Source organism: Gnatocerus cornutus, chromosome 4, assembly GCF_029298725.1.
Source record: "Gnatocerus cornutus isolate USDA-ARS CGAHR chromosome 4, icGnaCorn1.1, whole genome shotgun sequence".
Lineage (NCBI taxonomy): Eukaryota > Metazoa > Arthropoda > Insecta > Coleoptera > Tenebrionidae > Gnatocerus > Gnatocerus cornutus.
Genome location: NC_142236.1, coordinates 1,946,581 through 1,963,641, shown reverse-complemented (window position 1 = coordinate 1,963,641; position 17,061 = coordinate 1,946,581). Strand labels below are relative to the sequence as shown.

The window sequence follows — 17,061 nt, the reverse complement described above, 5'->3', positions numbered from 1 at the left end:
TAATTTTTTGGGCTAAAATATTTTGCGACTCAATCGATGAAAAATTTTAAATTTTTCGTTTTTTGATCGCCCGTCATAAATTACTTGCCCTATCTATCTGAGATTTGGCCAGTTGATAGATTTCGAGCTGCTCTTTCGATCGATATGTAATTCAATGATACTAAACGGAGTTTTCGCCCCAAAACAGCTTTTTGAAATTGACCCTAAAAACACCCTCTGAAAATCTATTTCAGTCGGTATCTCGTTTATCTGTTAAGAAAATTTGAGCTGCATGGACTCATTTTACGCAGAATTTTGCACTGAATCCAAAAATACCCTTATTTTTCTCGTCGCTCAATTAATAACCGAGTAAGAGGCGTTTGAAATTTCGGGTAGTCGCCCAGAGGGCCAAAATTTTGGAAATTCGAAAAAGATTTTGCTCGATATCTCCGGAATTAAACCAAATATTAAGAAACCGTTTTCGGAATCGTTTTTCTCGCAATTTTTTACCTTAGAAATCGATCTTAAATAGTTTGAATTCGAAATTTTCATTTTTTCATTTGGCCAGTTGATTTTGAACAACCTGAAAGTTGGTTAATTTATTGCAGGAAACTGGCCCAATTTACCGTGAAATTAAAACCATCGTTACCGAACCATGGCAATTTTTAATTTATTGTAATTAAATATAATCGATTTATAAATTATGGTTTGTTCGTTGAATGATTAATACCTCCAATTACCCGTTTCATCAATGAATTTTCCAGTTTATTTTCGGTCAAATTATTTTATTTTTTTTATTACATATTATATTATTCTCATTAGAGCTCTGAAGTTTCAGCCCTTTTGTGATAATGTCGGCTTTGCATGAAACGATAATTATGCAACATTGTGGTTAATGCGTACAGTATTTCGTCTGACATTTATTTAGTTAGCCGTATTGTGTTTTTACCCTTTGTTAGATTTTTATCTGGAAGTGACACAAATAATACATTTTCTTCGTAAAGTTGCCAGTGATTAGATCTGGATAAAGAATTTCCACCTGAAAACAGTGACAATCTTTACCAGTATCCCAAATTGAATGTAATGGTTCCAGGAACCGTCTAGTACTTTACAATCTCTGTTTTATCGCTGACAAGCATTAGAACCCGTCAAGGGTAGTAACTTATTTACTGGCAACGTGATTGATGAACGTCGAACAAGGGGTTTTTCCTTAATTGAAACATATAAAATATGAAATGCGTCATTTAGAATTTAGGGGCGGAAAAAACATGTTTTATTACCTCACAAACTGCGCCAATACTTAGGGGTTGACGCTTAGTCGGCGATGTTTTATGGAGGTCCTTGGATGTGCCAGCACCTTTTTGCTAATGACCGTTTTAATTCTCATAATTCCGGGAGCAAATATTAGTCAAGGAATTGTCAAGGTGCATTGTGGAAAGGATTTATTCCCGATTTCCTTGCATGCACTTCCTCTCAGTCTTGTAAAACGATACATCAAAGCGTCTGTGATATAATAAAACGTTTATATTCTGATTTTACAATCTAGATCTAAATATAAAGCTACTACAACTCACCTCAAAGAAACAACGCCATTCATAAATTACAGACCGTGCGCTATAACTACCGGATTAAAAGCTACTTTAATGGCGCATTTTATTACACAGATTCGATTAACTCTTATTTAACTCTCGACCTAGCGCCTCTACCAAAAACCGTTTTTCTTTAACACATAACTCTGGTTTAATTACACGGGTAATGTGCGAACTGCAGCTCTTCTAACGCACATGCAATATGATACGAGCCGGTTGACGTTAATTCCGGGCGTTAAAATATGGACGCATATTTTATGTTTAGTGTTATGTAGCTAAGGCAAATTTATGTAGGAGTTAAGTAAGTATTTTCTAATAATTTGGGTTTAATCTCTAACGGTTTGTCGTGTGTGCTATGACCAGATTAACACGGAGATTTACGCGATAATTTCAAGCGAATTGAAATTATAACGCAAAGTTGACAAATACGTGCGTTGTGCACCTGGAAAATTCTAAATACTGATCGTTGCACTGTAAATATTTAATTTAACTCCGTAGTATTATAAATATATTGGTGCTCATTTTACGCAGAATTTCACGTTGAATCCAAAAAGGTAAGATTTGTAATATGTTTAGTCTAATGTAGCTAAGGCAGATTTATGTAAGAGTTAAGTATTTTCTAATGATGATAATTGAAATTATAACGCAAAGTTAACAAATACGTGCATTGTGCACCTTGAAAACTCTAAATACCGACCTGCTCCAATGTAAATATTTAATCTAACTCCATTCTGCTAAGCTCCGTAGTTTTATAAAATTTTTATGTCCCTGAAAGAAACACACCTGTGTCTCCCGGCATTATTCTTTTTGCCTTTGAGATTAACTGCATCGGAATCAATTTTACATTGGAACAGTTGAAACGAAACCCTCTTAAAAAAGCTTTCACGTCAACGCCAAAATGGAAATTGATGAGACACTTAAAACGATCATCATTCCCATTCTTCAGCTGTAATGAAACAATTTATAATTTCTTCCGCCACACAAGAAGCGCCCATCAAACTAGTCACAAGTTTGTATTTATGTGGAGATACCACGTAGATAACGAATTCCAGACGTGAGCTCTATTGGTTGTTTATGAAATGCAAGCAACTCGCTAATACTACAGCTGTTAAACTTTAATCAACATAAAAGCTCGTATTTCTCGTGGATTCAAGCTAATTTTAAAACTCATAAATTTTGGTTGTCTGCGATGAAAAGGGACCGTCACTATCATGTAAAACTGAATTTTATACACAATGCGGTCGTTGTAAAGATTTTGTGATCGTCGAGCAATGAGTCAGAAGAGTACGTTCCAAGAAAAACGGAGCAAAATGAAGGTGGCGACGTTTTTAGTTGGACAAATGACTCAGCTTTGGTAAATTTATCGAAAGGCGAAGAACAAAACTCGAAATGAGGTCACGAAAATCATAATTGCGGCGTTAATTATTTACGTTCTCGTAAACTTATTTATTATCTTTCGAGTAAACGTCCACCAGTAAATCATAACGAATTCGTGTTCACAATTATCGTTTGAATAACAAAGAGTTTAATGCGTCTCTCGGTCGTTTTTTCTTTCACAATTCACCGTTAAATTTCTCTCGTTTTTCCTTCACCTGACATAACACATGAAAGAGAACAGGTTCAACAAACACGATAAAGCTATTTTCGTATAAATCTCTCTGGAAAATTGTATGTATATTCCGAGTCATGTTTGCTATCACAAAATAAGCAGAAGCATTGCTGAAGGATCATTCAAGTGAGTGGGCATCCGATAGCTCTTGAGGAGATAGTGTTCTAGATAAGTTGGTCCCGTCAGGTTTTGAGTGCTATTTCGAGGAGAATATCCTCAAAAGTGGGATTTATCGGGGAATTATTGGGAAATTTACGTGATGCGGAAGAGATTTTTTCCGAAAGGTGATCCCGATTTTTTTCTTAAGCATCATCCTCCATCTCGTTGCGAATTTCTTGTCGTTTAAAACCGTCGTTGATAAACATCTCCTGAGCTAATTCCGGCTGTGCTATTTCAGTAGATAGTAGAAATGGTCCATAAACACCTTCGTTACGTGCACATTCTGTCTTTGTACTCGTAAAATGCGGCCGATAAACAGAAGCGGCTTCTAGTAACAATTTAATAGACTTCATTGGCTATCCAGAAGCGGCGCATTGGACCCCTTCCGTAAACAGAGGGTCAAAATGGGGTTGAATACCAGCATGATTTATTAATAGACTAGCCTGCATACGCTAACTTGCTACAAGGATCAGTTTCATCTTTAATTGACTGTAAATAATGACACTTAGGAAGCGACAATACCGCCCATGGCTGATCACTTTTAATATAAATCGATCCAATTTAGGTGGAATTTAATTTAAGCGGGTCACTTGGCCCAAAAATCGCCGAATTAGTCAAAAAGACGCTCACAAGGGGGGCAAGGACCTCATCCCCATCCGCCTTCCCTCCCTATTTGGTGCTATTTCTGACTCAAATACGACAAGGTTACGTGAGCTGCATTATTTACACCACCTTTATCCCCATCTTAGCCGAAAATCTATACTTTCCCGTCGTTCTTTTTGGGGGAGAAAGTTTGAAAAAGGTCCACGATCGTATTTCTCACCGAACGTATTGCTCTTAATACGTTACTGTTATCTTTATGGAGTAATTGAGCCACTTGAGTTTGCAAATTGCATCAACTCGATGTGCAATAAATTGCATAACCGTGGAATTTTTCGCCCCATTTGAACTAATGACACGGAAAAGTTGCATTAGCCCTCAATACAAGGGATGAAATAGCTTGTAATCATAATATTTTTATCAAACTCGGGCGATTTTTTGCTTTTGGACAATCTGCATAGTTACATATTCACCACGTTTGATGAAATAATTATAATGGAGCTGTGTGGAGGAATTAAAATTGCGTTGACAAAGGGGTGGCGAGGGTGAAACTGTCAATTACAATAAAGGATTAAATAGGTATTTGTTGCATAATGTAACGAGAGGAAGCGAGTGGCGCGCATTTTTGTTCATTTTTCCCCATTTTTGTTATCTTTCATTGGCAAATTTCGCGGGGGAAAGTCCTATTTAGTGGAGACGGAATATGCAATCAAATTCACCGAAATGTGCTCGTCTATATGCATCGAATTCAACTACAATCTTTAGAGTTTTTAGGTTTTTTGCATTATATCTTTTGATTGTTTTTCTTCAGTTTATTGTGTGTATTTCTTGAACTTCAGTTCTTTGGGTTTTCTTCAGTTTAAATTAACCGATCATTTAAGATCCTCGTTACACGAACACGCAATAATACCGATGCTCCCCAAACCACCCCCCAGTTTAACCTACTAGTTATAACTAAATTTCATAGGCTGCGGGTTAATTTCTAACCAGGGTCGCTCCTAATTTATGATCATGTAGTGCCAAACATGGAAGGGCCCCAAAGGGATACTAAATTCTCTGACAATTATTGACAGTTTGATGTAGTTTGAATGTTTTTAAACCCGGTTTGGTTAAAACTAATCTTGCGTGAACGTTTAAACATCAGTTCTGTGTTGTTATTTATTTGTTTCGACTCCCCCGCGGTTGTAAATAGCAGATTTGTTACAAAAGGTAGACGGTTAGTCGATTAAGTAGAAATCGACTCATTTTATGTGCTTTTTCAGTTACCCTACGTGTGTATTTTCATTGTCTTTTTTACTACTTTCCCACGTCGTTGGTGGTACTTCTAACCAAATAAACACGATTTTTACTCTTCATTTTTATTTCTTTCAAGTTTAACAACCTGCAATGTAGTGGTTATTGTCACCTTTACACGACGGATAAGTCGTCCATGCATTGTATCCATCACCTGAGAGCCTCTGGTGCTCCGCGAAGATCTTCTTAACACAGGCAACATCATCGTTGATGTCGTCATCGTGGAATTTCGAACAAACAGTGTTGCATCCACCTCCTGGAGTGTTACCAATTGAACACCAAAATTTTTCGCTGATTTGGAAAAGACCATGATCGCCAGATTCACGGTTTAAAGCGTTGGTATCGAAATGGGACTCATGGTCTATAATGCACATCCATGTTGGTACTTGGTTTGGTGGAAAGTCGTTCCGGAGGGTTCGTACCAGGTCGCATCGTTCAAAGACTTTTGCTTCCAGAAGGAAAGGAAGCAGAAGTAGTACCAGTAGCTTCACCATTGTTAAGACTGATGGAAGTCACCACGCACGTTCAGGTTTTATACTTTTCGTGCCGTGGGTAATCAGGATAATTTCAAGGATGGGTTTTGGGTTTATTCTTTCCGTGCTCAACCTAATCGGGAAAAATTTTATCGAAATTATTTCAAATATGTTTTTGTTCAAAACAAATTTTTACTGAATTGTTACACGTGAGCGTTTTTTACAGTAATATACAGAGTGATTCTCAAAAGAATTGATCAAACTTTACACCCTGACATGTACTTGCTGACATTTCCTTTGCAATACTTGTAGGTAACCCATGCCTTGAATCCATTGCCTTGGATGCTCGTATGCTCCTTATAGATCTTCTTAATACAAGCAACATCATCCTTAATATTGCTGTCTCTGAACTTTGCACACGTGGAGTGACACTCTTTTCCAGCCTTCTTGGTGTTGGAACACCAGTAGCCTTGATTTATCTGGAAGATACCATGATCTCCTGATTGGGTGTTATGAGCTGCGGTGTTGTAGTTGGATTCGTGTTGGGCAATACAAAGCCAAGTCGCCAGTTGGTTCTTCGGAATACCGTACGACTTTAAAGTTTTTGCAAGGTCACAGCGTTTGAACACTTTGGCTTCAAGGTTGTGGCACAACACAAGGAGGAGCAGAAGAGATGCGATCTTGATGGATGTCATTTTGTCGACTGATTTTTGGTGGATTTTCGTGGGGTTTTTATTGTGTAGCAAAAGTGGTGCTCAATTTCAATGCCGAGGAGATAAAAAAATTAGCAATAACGTTGTTGAGACTTGAGGGCTTGAGCTCAAGTGGACCAAGTCCATAAATAAGAAAGAAATTTTGAGCTAATTAACGAGATAATTGATGAAGATACTTCATTTTTAATTATCAAGTTAATACTTTTGATGATAACATATTTAGAAGTATTTTTGTTTTTGAATATATTAAACTAAATCTAAAATTTGATTATTATGCAGAAATCATTCAAAAAACAGTGAAAATGATCTTGTTGCTTTTGGCGACAGTTTTCTTTTTTAATTTTACAGTTCCGTACTCGATTTCCAAAATTTTTGAACCTTCAGTTCTAAAGGAGCCCAACCACTATGACCGCCTAAAAAAATGTGATTTTTTGTATGTTATTTTTAAAGGCGTAGACTATCCAAATATGCAAAAAAATTTAATCGATTTTTTTCAAATTGTTACACTTGTGCCTCTTAATTATAGAGCCCCGAAAAATTGGAGTGTTTTTAAATGTAGCTGAACTTTGTATTGACGTCATTGAAGAAGTTGTTTTTTTCAATATTTTCATATCGGTTCAATCATTTTGATTTGCCATTAAAATTTATGGGAGAACAATAAAATTTGATTTCAAAGATAAAGATAAAGTAAGAGACATTTTGTGTTTAGACACTTGACGATTTTGATTCTTCTACGATTATTCAAGTTATGATACGATATCAAATATGTATAAGATATGGCAAAATCAAGTGCTAAAATTGCGTATCTTATGATGAGATAAAACGGTATTCTTTGAAGTGTACTGTATCAATACTTGTTGATAATTTTCCAATCAAGTTGCTGCTAATAAACAATTAAATCCTTGATATACGGTGACTTCATGGTGTTTATTTTTTGTCAGGATATACAGAGTTGTTATCCAACCATTTATTTAATTTCGTATTAAAAACACCTAGAAATATAGTCATTAACATTCCCTTGACAATACTTATATAAGCCACCCATGCTTTAACCCATTCCCTTGGAATTTCTGGTGTTCTGCATAAATCTTTTTAACACAAGCGACATCGTCTTCAATATTGTCATCTCTGAATTTAGCGCACGTGGAATTGCACCCGTTTCCTGGTTGATTGCTATTTGAACACCAGTAATGTTCACTTATCTGGAAGATACCATGATCTCCCGATTTCGTGTTATGGGCTTTGGTGTTTTTTTTTTCATTTTTATATTCCAAACTTTGTATTTCTTCGTTTACGTGTTGTTGGATTCTTCAGATCTTGCTTCCCACATTCACACCTATCTTCATTTAAACATATTTTCGCTCAGGCATTTATTTACAGTAATATACAGAGTGATTCTCAAACAATTTAACGATCACACTTTACACCCAGAAATGTACTTCTTGACATTCCCTGTGCAGTGCTTGTACGCCACCCAGGCCTTAAACCCATTCCCTTGGATCTTCTGATGCTCCTTATAGATCTTCTTGACACAAGCAACATCATCCTTAATATTGTCATCTCTGAACTTGGCACACGTGGAGTGACATCCTTTCCCCGGTTTCTTGCTGTTTGAACACCAGTAAATTTGACTTATCTGGAAGATCCCATGGTCACCCGTTCGTTTATTCAGCGCTTTGGTGTTATAATTCGATTCATGTTGGGCGATGCAAACCCATGTCGCCAGTTGGTTCGATGGAAGCCCGTAGGATTTCAAAGCTTTTGCAAGCTCACAACGTTTGAAGACTTTAGCGTCGAGGCTGTGGCACAACACTAGAAGAAACAGAAGAGATGCGATCTTGATGGATGTCATTTTGTAGACTGATTTCTTGTGGTTTTCGGAGCGTTTTTATATCGTTAAAAGTAGGAAAAAGTGTTGCAAGTGATTGGAGTTTCCCCTCGTTAAGTTGATTGTTATAAATATTTACTCTTTTTACGGAGGTCTTAGAAGTGGTTGAGTTTACTTTTCCTGATAAAGATGTTTTATTCGGAAAAGCAGACAGTGACATGTTGCAAATCGTATTGTATTGACCTCAATAAGGAAGATTAGATTTTTTTCTATTTTTTATAAGGAAATATGTGGAAAAATAACGGGGAAATTATCCAATTACTACTTTGTTTTCAAAGATAACAATGTCAATAGTTAAGAAACATTTCCTGTTTACACATAATTTAACACTTAATTTTATTTGGGAATTACTTTTTTTGGGAATTCAGTTCTTACTTTTACAACTGTTGCGACACGATTTTTTATCTATCTTAACAGAACAATGGTGTATTTGTTACGCGGTGGTAAATGTCAAAGAAAACAAATATGTATTTGCAAATATTTTGTCTTTGGTGATTTCAATGGCAAAAATACTTATTATTCATTTTATTCTTCTGTGCACCACAGTCGAAACATAGAATTTAGTGCTTTTTTTTTTAGATTGAGGAAGCATTGAGTGAACTTAACCCACGAAATTTTCCAGCAAGTTATGAAATTAATCTTCTGCAAATTCTTTGCCACATACTGTTGAAAAATAAAACTTAACTTTTTCACGCAAAATTAAAACTATAACTTTTATTTTGCTTAGACTATTTATTGTGGTAGTCTTCAAGTACTTTTTACAGTATTTGACCATTCATTGATTTGAGCAAAATATTTATACAAGCTCTATAATCGCGTGTTGGTTCTTCAAATATGGTTAAATTTTCTTCAATAACTTTTAGTAGAGGACTGAGTTTTCCACACTCCAATTTCATAAGCACGTCCTTTTACCTTTTTCCCGGTTTCCCAATCCTTCGGTAAACATTTATCGTCTCGATTTGTGATTCCTATCCAGTTCAAACTTTGCTACATGAAACGAATAAATCTCTGGAAATAGCTAAAAGACTCCGATAACAAAAGACTTCCCGCATTGTGCTTTTTCCATTTATTTTATCAAGAAGATAAGCATTGAATTCAAAAAGTAAATAGTATATCTTCTAATCATTAAATTCAATATCAACTCTTCGTATTTTGTCTGGTCTACTTACTTCTAGAATCGTTGAACGTGTCTAATTTTTATTTTCCCCGGAAAAAATTGCCTCACGTACATTTCCCCGGAGTGAATAATTCGGGTAATTCATTTTCCGCGCGCTTTTTTTTCCTTACAATGTTTCCTTCAACGCAAACTTAATGATGTTCTCAGCATATTTTCATCAAGATAGAAACTTAATTTGTAAAGCGCGATTATAAGTTTAATAAGCGCAGCAGCGGTGGGATTTCCTATTCGACGATGTAGACTTTGCCCATTTAGACAGATCAGCCGCCTCGAAATGTACGCAATGGGGTGGATGGTTATTACATGGTTGAGATGCGACGTGGGTTCCTATAAGGAAATAAGTCAGTTCCCTTTAGGATGTTCGCGTAAATGGCCGCGGTAATCCAACCCTGTAGTTATTACGGCCGCAGTATTGTGTCACTGCCTGAATATGGACGAAAATTTGATGGGGTGTAACGAGTTTTCCGGACGAATTTAAATGGGGATGAGAGGTCTCGAAGGAACGGGAGCTTTACAGTAGTTTTGGGTTTGGAATAGTGAAAGCTCGAAACGTGACCACGCAACCAACAACACACCGGAGTGCGATTGAGCCACGATCCTCCGGGTTGACACGATTTTTTTCTAATAACTAATTCATTAGTCAATTATCAATAGCTTTGTCGTCGCTAAATCATCACCGATACTTGTTAGCACGCTTTATCCCGGCTTTACTATTCCATGAAATATCAATAACCGCATTTCCACCGATTCGAAACAGATAATCCGATTCGTTGCGCAGCCGGAAATTATATCGTCCCTAATTTATTTGCATTTCCGACTCGTCAAAATCGTCGGAACAAAGCCACAATTCGTTCTTTTTATCATTGTCTATAATCACAATAGGATTTGATTTGTACAAGTCAATGACTCATCCGTCAAGTATTCAGAAATATGACCTAGGTCGTACAATGACAATAGATTTGGTTTTTTTATGTTGTCGGTACTGTCTTGGAGCCTTATTTGGTGAGAATTGTCTAGTTGTAAAAGGAGAGTGTGTATCACTGACAGACATCTTAATATGTCAAGAGGAGTTGATGGTGGAAATTGACTTGATGTCGGATCTTTGCTTGTTTTATTACCATTCGTGGAGTTATCTAGTTATCTGAGCTTGTTATCCGGTTTCAGTGGCTCGTAATTAATGGAGGAACAATGGAAGGGTAGATCGGTATAGTTAATAAAAATTATTTGTTTCGGATGTTCGTTTATATTTTATTATTATCTGTTTCATAAATGATAATGTCGGCACTGTAATATTCATTAATTAATCGTTTTTCGATCAGAGCCCCAAAAATTGAGAGGTTATTCATTATTGATAATTCTATTAACATTTGTTGTTAATTTCCATTTGCGTCTTTATGATTTTTTATTTTTACTGTTTCTCCATTTTTTCTTCTTTTTTACAACTTTTTTTCGATTATTTATATTTTTTCAACTCTTTAACAGATACTTTAAAGACCGGTTTACAGAAAATTCCTTAAATCTGTAATTTCATTAAACGTTTAACATCATGTTAAAAAAAATAAAATGTCATCAATCGTCAAATTAGTTGCAAGATTAACTACATTTCGATTAAATTTTTGTATAAACCGACCCTAAGGGCGAGTTTATAGAAGCTAAATTAAATCTTGATTTTTGATTAAATACTTAACATGATGTTAAAGTGAATGTAATAATTTTTTCGATAATCAAATGTCAGCAATCGTCAAATTAGTTGCGGGATTAACTTAATTTCAATTAAGTTATTGTGTAAACCAATCCTAGGAGCCAGAAACACGGTTCAAATTTCGATTTGAACTAGTTCAATTGATCCAGTTAATATCATATAGGGTGATTTTTTAAAAACGGCAGGCGTTATAGAATTTTTATTTATAACCCGATTTCAAAAATTTAAAAAACAAATTAAATGGTTTTTAATTTCCTATAAACTGATGATTTTAAAATTTTTGTAAATGTTTTAGTATTTTTTGGGCGATACTCAACTTTTTTATTTTAAATTAGCACTCATATTTTTTTTTTATAATTTGGAATATATTAATTTTTTTGATTCAGAAATGTGTAATATGTTCTACTTTTACAAAAAATATTTAAAAAAAAATATCAAAAATGAAAAAATTTAGGCAATAAAAGTTAATAAAATCTAGGTGCATGGTGTCAAATAACACAATATCGTTATTGTAATGTCAAATAGCAGCAAATAACAGAGAGTTTTCTTTCAACAATATAGGGCTACACCTTACAATGCACAATGCATTTCTCGTAGGTGTCAATTGTGCAATGAAAAAAACGGGATGGCATTTCAACAGTATTTTAATTAAATTTGGTAGTTGTTTTTTCTGATTTGTAATTATTATTGTCTTTTGTTATTAATAATTTAAAAGATTTAAATTCGCATCCGATAACAAATAACTGAGGTATGGCCGATCAAAGTTTCGGAAAGTTAATTTTCGATTTTTCTCATTTTTCGTAATTTTTAAAGTTAAATATCTCGGAAACTATTTGAGATATTGAGATGCGGTTTGCGCCACTCTTTTTTTCGGCTTATTTTACGTTAGAAAATGTTCTCAAAAGCCCAAAATTCGATAGTCGATTTTTCGCGAAAAAAAATTCCGACTCAAACGATGAAAATTTTTCATTTTTTTTATTTTTGGCCATAACTCGTAAACTGTTTGTCCGATAGATCTCAAATTTGGCCAGTAGATAGATTTTGAGCTCCTCTTTCGACTGATGTATAATTCAAAGTTATTAAACGCCGTTTTCATTTTGAAAACATTGATTGAAAATCACCCTAAAATGATGTTTCCAAAACAGTTTTTGACCAATACCTCGTTTATTTATTAAGCAAACACAACAAATTTAGGTCTCATTTTACCTAGAATTTTACGCTGAATTCAAAAACATGATAATTTTTTAATTTTTGTTAACAAATAACCGAGTTATGGCCGTTTGAACTTTTGGGTTGTCGCCAGAGGGCCAAATTTTTGAAGGTTTGAAACAATTCGTGCTCGATATCTGGGAAACTATTTTAGATATTGAGACGCGGTTTGCGCCATCGTTTTTCTCGCGATTTTTTACATAAGAAATAATTCTTTGATTTTTCTACAGTCGAAATTTGCAAATTTTCACAAAAATTCATGACTAAAACTATGCCAAACTTCTGATATCGATATCTGGCTTATTTTTTAGAGTAAATTTAAGTTATTATACATCAGTGTACGCAAAATTTTCCGCAGATTCCAAATCTGAGATCTAAATTCAGATCCGACAATAGATAACTGAGTTATGGCGGAGCAAAGTTTCGGAAAGTAGATTTCCAATTTTTCTCATTTTTCGTAATTTTTAAAGTTAAATATCTCGGAAACTATTTGAGATATTGAGATGCGGTTTGCGCCATCGTTTTTCTCAGCTCATTTTACGTTAGAAGAAGTGCTCAAAAGCCCAAAATTCGATAGTCGATTTTTCGCGAAAAAAAATTCCGACTCAAACGATGAAAATTTTTCATTTTTTTTATTTTTGGCCATAACTTGTAAACTATTTGTCCAATCGATCTCAAATTTGGTCAGTAGATAGATTTTGAGCTCCTCTTTCGACTGATGTATAATTCAAAGCTATTAAACGTCGTTTTCATTTTGAAAACATTGATTGAAAATCACCCTAAAATGATGTTTCCAAAACAGTTTTTGACCAATACCTCGTTTATTTATTAAGCAAACACAACAAATTTAGGTCTCATTTTACCCAGAATTTTACGCTGAATTCAAAAACATGATAATTTTTTAATTTTTGTTAACAAATAACTGAGTTATGGCCGTTTGAAATTTTGGGTTGTCGCCAGAGGGCCAAATTTTTGAAGGTTCGAAACAATTCGTGCTCGATATCTGGGAAATTATTTTAGATATTGAGATGCGGTTTGCGCCCTCGTTTTTCTCGCGATTTTTTACATAAGAAATAGTTCTTTGATTTTTCTACAGTCGAAATTTGCAAATTTTCACAAAAATTCATGACTAAAACAATGCCAAACTTCTGATGTCGATATCTGGCTTATTTTTTAGAGTAAATTTAAGTTATTATACATCGGTGTACGCAGAATTTTCTGCAGATTCCAAATCTGGGATTTAAATTCAGATCCGACAACAATTAACTGAGTTATGGCCGATCAAAGTTTCGGAAAGTTGATTTTCATTTTTTCTCATTTTTCGTAATTTTTAAAGTTAAATATCTCGGAAACTATTAGAGATATTGAGATGCGGTTTGCGCCATCGTTTTTCTCGGCTCATTTTACGTTTGAAAAAGTGCTCAAAAGCCCAAAATTCGATAGTCTACTTTTCGCGAAAAAAAATTCCGACTCAAACGATAAAAATTTTTCATTTTTTTTATTTTTGGCCATAACTTGTAAACTATTTGTCCAATCGATCTCAAATTTGGTCAGTAGATAGATTTTCAGCTCCTCTTTCGACTGATGTATAATTCAAAGCTATTAAACGTCGTTTTCATTTTGAAAACATTGATTGAAAATCACCCTAAAATGATGTTTTCAAAACAGTTTTTGGCCAATGCCTCGTTTATTTATTTAGCAAACTCAACAAATTTTGGTCTCATTTTACGCAGAATTTTACGCTGCATTCAAAAACATGATAATTTTTTAATTTTTGTCAACAAATAACCGAGTTATAGCCGTTTGAAATTTTGGATTGTCACCAGAGGGCCAAATTTTCGAAGGTTCAAAACAATTCATGCTCGATATCTCGGAAACTATTTCAGATATTGACATGCGGTTTGCGCCATCGTTTTTCTCGCAATTTTTTACTTAAGAAATAGTTCTTTGATTTTTCTACAGTCGAAATTTGCAAATTTTCACAAAAATGCATGGCTAAAACAATGCCAAATTTCTGATATTGATTCTTGATAGATTCAGGATTTTGTAGAATGTTTCTACTTCTTAAAAACCAGAAAATTAATTAATTAATAGCTTAATTTAATTTTTTTGACCCCATTTGACCATTTGAGCTTTGTAATTCGTGCTGTTTCTGCCCGACCAAGCCAACAAACTCGCAAGTTTCCGTGGTGTAGTGGTTATCACATCCGCCTAACACGCGGAAGGTCCCCGGTTCGATCCCGGGCGGAAACACTTTTTTTTTTCTTTTCCAACATAATCATCGCAATTATCACGACACGATAATCTCAGCTTATGTATAATTTTGACTTAATTGCAATGACTAACCATCGCAATTATCAAGACCCCCGCAGGTCTAATTATAGTCCATCCAACAAAAACAAATATTCAGATTACAAATAATCACGTTCCAATCTCGTGGAGGTGATTTAAGTTTCAATAAACCTTTCGTGTATGGATAATAACCACTTTTTGTTCAGTTCTAGGAACAGACGAAAGTGTGTGTTACATGAAAAAACAACGTCCAGTTAATTTAAAGTCTCTGGAGTCGTTGGTTACAACAGCTGTGAAAAATTGTACAAACCAACAGTTCGTTTCATAAACGTGACAATATTTCAGACGTTACGTTTTGAAACAATGTTGTATGAAAATTCAGCGTGAAATATCCGCAACGGAAACATATTTATACAGTTGGTAACAATAGCACAGGAAACTATTAACAAACCGTTGTTTGATTTTTTTTGCCACCCCTCGTACATCATGAAAAACGCAACCGCTGAAACCAGAATCTTTTCTTTTCTTATTTTCAACTTTTTAATCTAATTACCCCGCTCGGATTTCACTTGACGCCTATTTGTATTCTCCATTGCGGTTTATAATCCAACTTTTTGTCTTCTCTTTCAGATCTACACAGACTGGGCCAACCATTACTTGGAAAAAGCACGCAGTAAAAAACGCGTCAATTCTTTAGCAGCGGATTGCAGCGACGGAGTTTTGCTCGCTGAAGTCATCGAATCTGTTAGTAAGTAAAATTTATTAGATGCACGACGCGCCATTACGATCACAGGTAGACAAATAGGCACAATGTTGCAGGGGAATTCGCCACTGCTTTTATTTTATTTGGGGCTGTTAAGTTTATTTTAGTTTTTATTGGGGGGCTTCTGATTAAAACTGTAAAAAGTACGTAAAATGAAGAAGGGGCGGTTTATTGGAACTGCTTGTGGCCAGCTGTGGGGGTGGGAATTTTTATATTGTCTCGTTTTTCTAAAACTTGAACCACCGTGAAACACTATTCAAAATCTCTTTTTTAGGCGACTTTAACTAAAATAGTATATTGTGTAACTAGTGCTGAAAGTTGAATATTTCACATGAATGTGACAGTTAGTCACAGGAGTGTGAAATATTCAATCGGCACGTGTTATACACTATACTTTCCGACGACCACGTCTGCTTGGTTGTCTCATACCATAAAATACAATGATTGAATGATTAGATCAATAAATCATAAATAAAAATTAACTAGTAAATTAAATGATGTTCGCCTAAAAATTCTTATGTGTATCACGGCGAAAAAGTGCCATTTTGTTCTCGCCTCGGTTATTAAAAAGAGGCTCGGTCAAAAAAGAAACACTTTTTGGTCTTGGTACACAAATAATTTTTTTTTTTTCAGTTTGATGGACTTTTTTTTCAGTTTTCGAACCATTACTTCTCCGACAAATGGAAAGATGCGGTTTCACTTAACATTTGAAACTGCACGACTCTTTCGATTTTACTATTATTACCCATTAAAAGCCCATTAAAATCCGCAGTTTATTCATGTTTGTAGCTGAAGCAATTTCGTCTATTGAACATTATTTGCAAATCGCCAATCACACTATTCTTTTACAATTAATGAGACTTTACGATTACGACCGCCAGTAGTTCGTATTCTTCATGGTTCACCGCAAACGTACCCATTACAAAAATCAAATTACTGTTAAGTTGAATAGAGATTACCATAGGGTGTGAACACATCTTAGGTGTTTAGAAAATCGCGCCTGCATGGGCGCCATAATTGCATATGCATTTCGTCGTGGGCTAAAGTGATGATTTCTATGGTATTTTATGTCGAAAACCACCAACACAGTTCTTTCTTTTTGCAGCATGCCAGAAGATCCCTGATATCAACAGAAAGCCCAAATCGCCGTCCCAAATGGTGAGTTTTTTTTCTATTCATTTATTCGTTGTTATTATTGTTCATTCAATTCAAACGATATAATCGGTGCGTCAACGAAGCGACACGGTTAAACGTGGGTGTCCCACCTTTCATGGGTTGAGATTTATATCGGTTTATCTGGAAATGGGATTACAGCGTCTCGGAATATATTGTCCCCATCAGAGGTAACAGATCACCGAAAAAGGTGGGAAAGAGAAAGGGACAAATGTGATTGTGACTAAACGGGAAAAGGAAAAATTTCGGTCATTTCCTTTTGATTTTGTAGGTTTTCTATTATTTTAACATCTCGTGACAGTTCGGTTAATATTTTATTTTATTGTATTATGAAAGTTCCACAAATATTACGAGATGTTTTTTGTGGCAAATTTTATAAGGTTCAATTTTCATAATAAGTATTTTTGGCATTGAAATCACCAGTGACAAGATATTTGCAAAT

General features: G+C 34.9%; 3 protein-coding genes, 1 non-coding gene and 1 pseudogene across 7 annotated transcripts in view; 2 read left to right on the top strand and 3 right to left on the bottom strand.

The window, feature by feature from the left end:
• sick (sickie) overlaps positions 1-17,061 on the top strand; it is an 86,595-nt gene that overhangs the window by 14,186 nt on the left and 55,348 nt on the right. For all 4 annotated transcript variants that reach the window (XM_088033844.1, XM_088033843.1, XM_088033845.1 and 1 more), the window contains 2 exons: positions 15,314-15,431; positions 16,552-16,604. In XM_088033844.1, the coding sequence (XP_087889970.1) occupies positions 15,314-15,431; positions 16,552-16,604 (171 nt within the window). The remainder of the gene's footprint in view (positions 1-15,313; positions 15,432-16,551; positions 16,605-17,061) is intronic.
• LOC148175861 (uncharacterized) lies at positions 5,285-6,422 on the bottom strand. The gene is made up of 2 exons (XM_088033935.1): positions 5,971-6,422; positions 5,285-5,731 (listed from the first exon to the last, which is right to left on the bottom strand). Exons 1-2 carry the CDS (start codon positions 6,395-6,397, stop codon positions 5,310-5,312), a joined length of 849 nt encoding a protein of 282 aa, XP_087890061.1. The 5' UTR covers positions 6,398-6,422; the 3' UTR covers positions 5,285-5,309.
• Positions 7,398-7,761, bottom strand: LOC148175860 (lysozyme C, milk isozyme-like; annotated as a pseudogene).
• Positions 7,830-8,463, bottom strand: LOC148175859 (lysozyme C, milk isozyme-like). Its single transcript, XM_088034485.1, has 2 exons — positions 8,335-8,463; positions 7,830-8,282 (listed from the first exon to the last, which is right to left on the bottom strand). Exons 1-2 carry the CDS (start codon positions 8,461-8,463, stop codon positions 7,830-7,832), a joined length of 582 nt encoding a protein of 193 aa, XP_087890611.1.
• TRNAV-AAC (transfer RNA valine (anticodon AAC)) lies at positions 14,572-14,644 on the top strand. Its single transcript has one exon. It is a non-coding gene; the product is annotated as a tRNA-Val (tRNA).

What these genes read in the sequence shown, in the direction of transcription:
- LOC148175861 (XM_088033935.1), bottom strand. Translation starts at nt 6,397, where the DNA reads ATGACATCCATCAAGATCGCATCTCTTCTGCTCCTCCTTGTGTTGTGC. An exon ending in CAGCAAGTACATGTCAGGGT is followed by an intron (nt 5,732 to 5,970) that starts GTAAAGTTTGAT and finishes GACTTCCATCAG; the next exon opens with TCTTAACAATGGTGAAGCTA.
- LOC148175859 (XM_088034485.1), bottom strand. Translation starts at nt 8,463, where the DNA reads ATGTCACTGTCTGCTTTTCCGAATAAAACATCTTTATCAGGAAAAGTA. An exon ending in AGGGGAAACTCCAATCACTT is followed by an intron (nt 8,283 to 8,334) that starts GCAACACTTTTT and finishes GAAAACCACAAG; the next exon opens with AAATCAGTCTACAAAATGAC.